The sequence below is a fragment of the Atheta coriaria genome, unplaced genomic scaffold, assembly GCF_025399875.1.
Source record: "Atheta coriaria isolate IRGN ID8LTWV9N9 unplaced genomic scaffold, Caltech_Dcor_3.1 hic_scaffold_4_pilon, whole genome shotgun sequence".
NCBI lineage: Eukaryota > Metazoa > Arthropoda > Insecta > Coleoptera > Staphylinidae > Dalotia > Dalotia coriaria.
Window position 1 is genome coordinate 2,514,947 of NW_027045446.1, and position 9,470 is coordinate 2,524,416.

The window sequence follows — 9,470 nt, forward strand, 5'->3', positions numbered from 1 at the left end:
ACCGGCCGCAAGCCCTGCAATGCGTTAACATAGTGGCGAGCGATAAGCGCCTCCTTATCATACGCGCGCGCGCCCGGCGTGGGAGGACGGTGCGCGCCAAGCGCGAAGAATCCGCAGCGGGTGCGCAACGCCGCGGCGCCGCGACGCGCCAGCTCGCTCAAAACCATTAAGAACGCGAATCGATTTTATTATATGCGCCACATGCTCGCGAATGCCTGATACTAGACGAGCAGCGTTTTGTTCACCGCGAGGACTTCTTTTGATTGTTTAAACTGTTAACCATTTAATTTCTATGGACAGATCATCAATCATGATTTTATTTTAAATTTTATTCGATTGAAATCGAATTGTGTATAAATTTTGTTTATTGTAGTAAATATTACCTGACTTTGCTTGATATCAAGTTTGAAATAAGATAAATCTGAGAGGAATAGACAAAAACTCACTCTTGCGATAGTAATGTTTACAAAACGTTGCAATAACAACGCAAAACAAACGCGTGACTATTTTAAGTTAAAACGTGCATTCTAGTGCCATCTCTGAAGCGCTTAGAAAGTATAACGCAGAGTTGAATTGAATTGAATATAAATTTGTTCATTCAAGTAAATATTACTTGACTTCGTATGATATCAAGTGTGAAATAAGATAAAACTGTGAGGAATAGACAAAAATAGTAAACGATGTAATAACTACGCAAAACAATTGCGTGACTATTTTAAGTAAAAACGTGCATTGTTGCTCCATCTCTGGGAGGCTCTGCGTTTTGCATTTGGGTACGTGCCTTATGCATATATGTCAGTGAGTTTACCTTTTTTATATGGCAAAGAGACTGTGTGCGTGTAAACGCGCCAAGTTCACACGTATTCCGATTACTATAAGTAGCTCAATCAAATCTTACTCTACAGATGTCGTCGCAATGCACTTTTCTTATTTAATTTGGAGCAGTCTTTGTAGAAATTGCTGTTTGAAGAGGTTTTTATCAAAAAAGAGCCAATAATACATGAAGACAATGGCATAGCATTAATTTTAACTGACGAAACTCATGATACCTTACTTAAGACTGATTGTAACCCTTTAAAATCACCCCCAAAACGTAATTTTGGCGTTCAAGCAGAAAAACATAGAACACGGCCATATTTTCGTAGTAAATCAACAATGAGCACACCGGATTTAGTAAATATTTCAACACAAACTCCACAAAACTGGTAATAAAATACAATGTGACTTAAGTTAAGTAAAATTGAGGTTGGGTGCAATGAAAATGACTAAAACACCTTCCGGAAACCATAATGACCCTCACAAAACAGCTATATTTCCTTAGTCGCTATTAAATACGATAACAATAACACGTATGCATTTACATCCAGTGCCCAGTGAGTTTTTATCACTAAACTATCTTTAAATGCATTTTTTGTGGTGCTGGTAGGTAGAAATGCGTTCGTTGACTCCGCCATCACGGCTTACTTCAGATGGACGTAGTGCCATTTATCCACTGCAAAGAAATGATGTAATTTTAATCATTATCTCCATAAACTAAAATTAAAAGATAAGAAAACTGCTACGTACACCGCCTACAGTTGTGACTTCACAAAGACAAAGTGCACTTTATCAACTGAAATGATAAAACGTACAGAAACAACGCAACTATATGTTAAACGAGTAAAATCAACTTAAGTTTAGTAGTAAAGCAGATAAAAAGTGAATGAAAGGCATGTTTTACTTACCAATGGGTTCAATTGGTTCAGCCGGGCCAGTTCCGGGTGTTTTAGCCACGATTTCTTTAGCGTCTTCTTCGGAGATTTTGAATGGACTTCCATCAATTGTCACATTCGAACTTTATACATAAAATAGCATAATTTTTGCATTTTTTAAACTTAAATTGTGAACTTACCAAGAAATTCCTTTGCCATCCACTTCTTTATTGACCAACTGCTTCCAGAACTTGTGAACCTAATCAATAATCAAACGAATGATTACAATGACAAGTGTTACAACATGGTACAAGTCAAGTTCAAGTTGTAAACATAGCCACTTGATGTTTGTCCTTGATTCCGGATCAAGATTACAATCAAACTTAAGATTACGCTTATCATGATGATGATTTATATGTTATGTGATAATTGTATTTTCCCATGGATTAATATTATTACCTCTTCGACGACATTCAAAGCAAATGCGGCTGGTTTCGCCTCACCATTAAACGCGAATTGATTTTCGGGTTTATTATCAGGGATCTTGTAGATTTTGAACCATTCCACAGATGCTTTCAGCAAACCAGGGAAATGTTTCTCCACATCAGCAACATCATGCATTTGATCCGCAATTGGATCGTTCACATCGATGGCAATAAGCTTCCAATCAGTTTCACCTGCAGACAATGAAAGTTATTGATTTCTACTTGAAGGAAATGAATTATTACCAGTTGCATGTCAAGAAAGAATTTACAAAGGATGTATTATCCTATAAATTATGTATATTGTCAAGGATAAAACCAGGACGAAACGCAAATTAATTACACTTATTTACTACACTAATTCTATTGGTTAAGCGAGTAAATTGAACATTGTTTGTCCATTAAGCTCTATTAACTCAACATCCAACATGCCATCGGTGAATTATTCATGAAAATTCAACTTACCCTCATCGATAAGTGCAATGGTGCCCAAAATTTTCACCTGAATTACTTCGCCGCGTTTTGCAACCCTGTAGCCAATCTCAATGACATCAATGGGATCATTGTCACCCTTGCAACCAGTTCCATCATCAAGATGGTCAGGATTCTCCCAGGTTTGTGGCAGGGCTCCATAATTCCAGATGTAGCCATGATGAGGGAAGCAATTCGCAACGAAACGCAGTTTACCCTTCTTCACGTCTTGTTTGATGGGATTTAGGGATTCTTTTAGTGTTATCTGGTAATAAACGCAATAAAAAATTGGTAGCAATGAAATTTAAACTTTTTTTTCTGCATAGAACTCACTTCCATTTTGGCATTCGTCCATCTTGGAACTTCCACCAGCATGTTGAAAGTCTTTTTCTCTTCATCAGCGTACAAGGGAATGTCGTGCAGTGGTGAGATTGGACCGTTTCCATCACCTGTTAACATATGCGTTAAGATTTAAAAATTCAATGAGGTTATGCAACTTATTCGCGCACATTGTAAGTATTATAAATTATAAGTTGTAACTTACTAATATAAACACGATAATCAGTGGTGTTGGGAGCACCGCGTTCGATGGTGGTGAATTGAGACATTGCTACAGCTGCTAGAGGTTTCGACGTCGTGTAGGAACGGTGAATAGAACGCGAATGCGCCACGAGAGAATTGACAGAGTTTGCGTTCGCGTTCACGCGCAGCGGCGAGAGGTGAGGTCGGCGACGAATTTGTTCCTGCGTAGAAAGCAACTCGAGCGTCGCTCGCTTATTACTTTTACTTCCGGAGGTGCAAAACCTACAAAACGACCGGCTTGTTAACACGTGCGATGCGAATCGCGACATTATCTAAGATCCTACAAGGTATCACCATCTACACATTCTAGGTACAGTTAAAAAACGCGTGAAAACACGCAAGTTTTTAAAAAGCACGCGTGCGTATTACACGCACAAAACGTGAAATTTAACGCTTTCTAGAATGTTTGAATGTCTCTAGTAAAGCGAACCCGCTGTTATCAATATTTATATAACTTTGACCGTGGATTTTGTACTCTAGTTCGATTCGTCATGGTTTTAGATTCATAATCGTACGTGGTGCAAGTTTATTGACAAGTTAGTTACAGTTTGCATACATAGGTGGCCATAGTTGTATGGTTTCCATTTTATTTATGCATAAAATCTTATTTTCTTGTCTTGTGAATATTTTACATTCACAAATCTACACGTATAATGCGTTGGTAGGTATAAACAAGTTTTTTTGGTTGTTTTGGTTATTAGTTACTAATTGCACTCATAGGTGGCCATAGTTGTACGTTTTCTGTTTTATTTATGCATAAACATCTTATATTCTTATTTTGTGAATATTTTATATTCACTTATCTTCACAGTCAATGATGTGATAGATATAAGCAAGTATTTATATTGTTTTGGTTATTAGTGATTGTTTAGATACATAGGTGGCGATAGTTGTCTGTTTTCGCGTTTATTTACGCATAAAAATCTTATTTTCTTATCTTGTGAATGTTTTATTTACAAATTCGTCGCATTCAATGTTCTGGTAGGCAGAAACAAATTTTTTATTATTTTGTTTCTGGTAATATAATAGAATATGTGTTCTATTTTCAGTTTTGTTACATTGGAAGACTAATTAGACTCTAATAGGGAATATAACGAGCAGACATCAATGAGCAAGAGTATTAACGATTTAATTAGAGCATTATGTACGTTTACGTTTCAGTCGCTAATGGAAATAATAGGATACTCATAGTCATTATCGATATTATGAATATAGGTAAACAAATTAATTGTATGGCTGCCATTTTAGCTAAATATATATTACCAAAAATACTCAACATTTTAAACAAGTTGAGTTTCCTTTCCTCTTTATTTATTTTTTACTCTGTTGGCAAACGACAGTCACTGCCTTAGTCAGAGTGAAACTAGGGCGTTTGAAAATTTGAAAAGTTTCGCCTTTAAAGTTTAATCGAACGTGAGACGAAAATCGGTTCGCACTTTCAGCGGTTATTTATGCATTATGCTTCGCAACTACAATACGTCGCTGTCACGCGCCTTCCGCGAATATTCCGAGAGTGTGTGTCGCATGAGAACGACCAAAATTTCGTATTCCGCCGCGAAATCTTTTTCTTTTGTGGCGCCTTGGTAAAAACCAGGAGAAACATACAAGAAATGATGTATAATGGAGCATTTAGCTGCGGCAAAGAAAAGTTACCAGTTACCTAATGATCCGGAAATGGAATACCGAAATACGTACCAAGGATGTGAGAGGAAAATCGCTTTCAATTGGAATGAAGTGTTTTTTGTACCTTTTTCAAGAAATTGGGGGAAAACTTTGAATGAATTTCAGGTTTTTTCATTTCAAATAGGGAGTTCAAATCAGAGAGTTAAACATTTAACATATAAAAACATTGAAAAACATAATATTTTGAATTTTTATGCCCAAAATAAGAATAAAATCGCTCTTTTATTGAATTTTTTGATTATTTCACTTTAAAAATTTGAAAATTTCACATTTTTGACCTAGAATTGGAAAAATATTAATATATTATATTAAACCTTCAATGAATACACACACAGAAAAACAAAAATGTTTAAACTTTTATACTCAACAGAAGAAAAATTATAAAGCAAAATTGCCTTTTTCGGCCTTTTTTGAGGATTTTAGTTTAAAACATTGAAAATCTTACATTTTTTTGGTCTGAAATTAGAAAAAATATAAGAAAGTTAAACATTTCAGAAACACTGAAAATGATAATTTTTAAGCATTTATACCCAAAATAATAATAAAAATTCATGAAAATTGTGTTTTCTCGACTATTTGAAGATTTCATGTTAAAACTTCGAAAATGATTGATTTTTTCTCCTAAAATCAGAAAAAATAAAAATTAGACATTTAACAAAGAAAACACTGAAAACAAATAATTTTAAACATTTTATATCCAACAAAATAATAATAATGCAAAATGTCACCAACCTTCAATTAAATTTCTATTAAAAAATGCCACTTTGATTTTAGGTCAATGACACAAGCATCCATTTGAACTCAGATTACGCCCTAGGTGAATTATATTCAATTTACGTTAATAACAATATCGTACAACATGCAGTTATATGATATTATTTATTATTGTTAACTAATGCGTGCGCCTGCATTCAATAACGTGTTTATCAATGAATCTACGTTATTTCGCTGTGTAAAAATTGAATTTAATGAGATTATAATATGAATATGTATATTATTGCCTCGCAGATACCTTTTGAGTGGAGTTGAGTGACAAATTTAGACCGTGAGCTCAGGGATTAGTTCCATTGTCGGCAATGTACGTTTAATTTAGTTCGCATTAGTTATAACAGGCAATGGCAGCGAGCAAACAAGCATTAGGTTCGCGGTTTGCGTCCAATTTCGACCCATTTCATCTTGTTTCGCCGCCGCTGTTGTCTTACTCTCTCATACATAGTCCCAGCGTGGAAATATCGTAAATCAGTGGTTTTGTAATGCGTTCCAGATTTTGCGAAAATTCAGCCGTTTTGGTGGATTTTACAAGCTGAAACTTGGAAAAAAAAACGTTAGGTTTGGTTAAGTTGAATCTGTGTGTATTGTGTGTTGCCTATTGTAGTGTAACTGAAGCTGTCAATTTATTCTAATTATAACCGTATTCCGGTGCGTGTCACACGAGGCAAACAAAACAAAATTAATGGCCTAAACGAATTGGGCGCAGCGCATTAACACGTTACAATTAAATCGATAGAGGCTGCGGTTTTTTGGGGCCATATGCTCGGCCATTAGTATCAAGTTAGGGCCGCTTGCAGCTGAGGCGGTTGAATACCACAACGGCGAGCATATGCTGTGTGGGGGCGGCAATATAAAGCCGATCAATTAATTAATTAGAGCGATTGAGGTTTTCGGCACTGCTCACGGCAAATCAATTTGCTTTCAAATACAAAATTTCACATTCTACGAGTACACCAATACTTATCTTCTTTTCGGGTTTTTTTGAAACTTTTTAAGCTTTGATACTGCAAGGTATGAGTTACACTTTAATGTTCTTATCGCAAGCTGCGGCAGAATGCGAGAGGTTGCCGCCGTTTGCCACCCGTGTCAATAAGTATAAAGGTTTTCTTTTCGCTTGCGGTTCTCTATTTCCTTTCGGCGTCTTTCCCGTGCTAAGCTTTTCCACCCTCTACTTCTACGTGCATCGCGTCGGTGAGTGAAATAGCGACGCGCGCTAAAACTTTAAAAGCAAAGGCGAGCTCTGCTCGGCCATCAGTAATCGTGACGCGCGCTTTCAGGCCAAAGAAAAAATATTATGGCGGCGCAAAATATTTTATCGGATACGTCAAGGAAATACGTCAGGGGAGAAAAAGTGACTGCGGCAGCTATACTGCTTGGAGTTTGCAAAAAATCGGACCCGAGGAGGGAGTAACCATTGTTACAAAATCTAAAATACAGGATGACACGTGTTAAGGACTTTTAATGTGTTAATACCAGATTAAAAAAGATAATAAGTGGGCATATAAAGAATTAGAAAGGATTTGGTTTGGAAAAAATTTCTTCAAAAAGAAAAAAAAAATGTGAAAAACTATTAAATATCAATAATATACTACTAAAATATTAAAAAAATAATTGCTGGATAAATAAAAGTTAAGTTTATTTTAGAAAAATGAATTTTTTGAGAAATATTTCCCCAAAAAGAAAAAAAAAAACTTTTTTTTTTCAAATATTTTCTTTAAAAAGAAAAAAATTGCAAAAAAATAAAATATTTTTGATATATTACTAAAATAATTGCTGATGAAATAAAAATTGTATTTATAATAGAAAAAATGCATTTCTTGCAAATTTTTTTCAAAAAAGAGAAAAAACATCAAAAACCACAAAAAACAATTAAAAATATTATAACACGATAAAAATAATTTCTACGCAAATAAAATCTGTGTTTATTTTAGCGAAAGAAGCAAAAAAACGTTCTATTTTTAGAGAATCCGGATTTAATAATACAGATATAGGTCATGATTAAAGATTCACCTCACGAAAACACGCGCCACAGCCGAAAGAGTTCATACTCCACTTTCGCACAACGCCGATCCCTTTTGATAGCATCTCGAATAATACCGTCGTCTCCCTTCAAGTTCTAATACTATCAGCGACCATTCAACATTCGCTTTACTAGGGATACTCTAATATAATATAACACAACATACAGCGTGTTCGCTATTCAATCATATCAAAATTAATAATTTCATATTATTTTATTCGAAAACACTCGGTATACGACTGAAAGCTGCGGGTTATCACTACATGCCTACTTTGTGAGAAGGGCGGATTTCGAGGACACATTTAACCGACACTTATACAACATTGACACCGTTCTCGGAATTTCGAATTTTCCGCAGCTAAATTCAGCGTCATCCCTGAAATACTAATGCGGGGATGAAACACATGACACCAAATCGATTACAAATTTTATTGCTTGAGGAACAAGCTGTATGCGAATTTTTTTTATGTTGTGTGTGTGGGAGGCGAATAAAAAGGTGACCCTTATTTATAATCCGAGGCACACTCAAATTAAAACGTAATTAAATGATTGATCGCCGAAAAAGTTGCCGGTTTGGCGCAACCTTTGCTCGCTGTAAAAAATATTTTCGTCATACGGGAGTGAAAAACTCCGAATTACATTAATTAAATGTAAATAAACTGAATAAATATGCGAATGTGAGTTTAAAAGTAAAATAAATAAATTTATTCCTAATTGAAGCACAATTTTACTTGATTAATAATATTTAATTACTTAAATTTTAATTTTATCAAAGAAATATTCATCAAAAAATGTTTTTTGGTGCTTTTTGTCTATTTTTGGACGTGAATAATAAATTCAGAGGTAAAATAAATAAATTTCATTCTAATTAAAATGAAATTTTACTTGATTAATAATATAATTAACTAAAACTTTAATTTTGCCGAGAAAATAGATTTAAAAACTTATTTTTTGAGTTTTTATTAGTATAGAAGCTCCATCCCGTGACTAAAGCCCGTGACTGAAGTACTTTAATCACGGCTTTGGCCGTCCGTGCTTAAAGTACCACTTTTTGTATTTCAAAATCGTGAAAAAATTGTTGCTTTAAAGATGAAAGTAAAAAAAAATATTTCTTTTATGTTTTTCGAATATTTTTGGATAATATTGATGTAAAAAATAACAAAAATTTAATTTTACTTGATTAATAATATATATTTACTTAAATTTTAATTTTATTAAGAAAATATTCATTGAAAAACAATTTTTTGACTTTTTTTTTGCAATTTTTCGATAATTTTAAAATTATATTGATGTGAATACTATACTTTATCCACGCTATATAATCCTAATAAATTTTGATCAGTCCGACAAACTCGTAAATGTTTTATAGTTTCCAATAAGTGTCCACAAGCTCGTTAATTACTCCTCTCGTACACACATTCCACACAAACTATTAAATTGTTAAAGTATAACGTTTTTTTCATCTGACGCAGTGGAAAAAAGCCTCGTTGAGAAGAGTTACAACGTCGCGCAGGATATTAGGACGTTTTTATGATCGGCCAGAAGAGCCGCAAGCGTCGTGGTGGCAATTCTTTGGTGAATTCTTTCCGTGGATGACAACGATAAACAACAATCACTACGCCTGGGGTGCCAGAGGTTTTATTACTACTTTTACAGCTTCTACAATACAAATTTCTTGTTGGATTCATTAATTTCATTTATTTTAAGCTTTCGGGGTAATAATGAGTTTTTTAGGTAGAAATGTTTTGCGTTTGTGATATTTTAGTTGTT

The 9,470-nt window shown here is 34.4% G+C and overlaps 1 protein-coding gene across 3 annotated transcripts; it reads right to left on the reverse strand.

Annotated features, from left to right (window-relative positions):
- Positions 1-1,290: 1,290 nt before the first annotated feature.
- Positions 1,291-3,665, reverse strand: Nurf-38 (Inorganic pyrophosphatase Nurf-38). 3 transcript variants are annotated; one of them, XM_065300817.1, is made up of 9 exons: positions 3,511-3,665; positions 3,189-3,448; positions 2,978-3,093; positions 2,639-2,909; positions 2,151-2,368; positions 1,892-1,950; positions 1,725-1,834; positions 1,567-1,612; positions 1,291-1,492 (listed from the first exon to the last, which is right to left on the reverse strand). In XM_065300817.1, the coding sequence occupies exons 2-8, from the start codon at positions 3,250-3,252 to the stop codon at positions 1,572-1,574; spliced, it is 879 nt and encodes a 292-aa protein (XP_065156889.1). In that variant the 5' UTR covers positions 3,253-3,448; positions 3,511-3,665; the 3' UTR covers positions 1,291-1,492; positions 1,567-1,571. The 3 variants fall into 3 exon arrangements, with proteins under 3 accessions (XP_065156889.1, XP_065156886.1, XP_065156888.1); XM_065300814.1 differs by having other exon boundaries at positions 3,189-3,660; XM_065300816.1 differs by lacking the exon at positions 1,567-1,612 and having other exon boundaries at positions 3,189-3,658.
- Between the last annotated feature and the right edge of the window lie 5,805 nt (positions 3,666-9,470).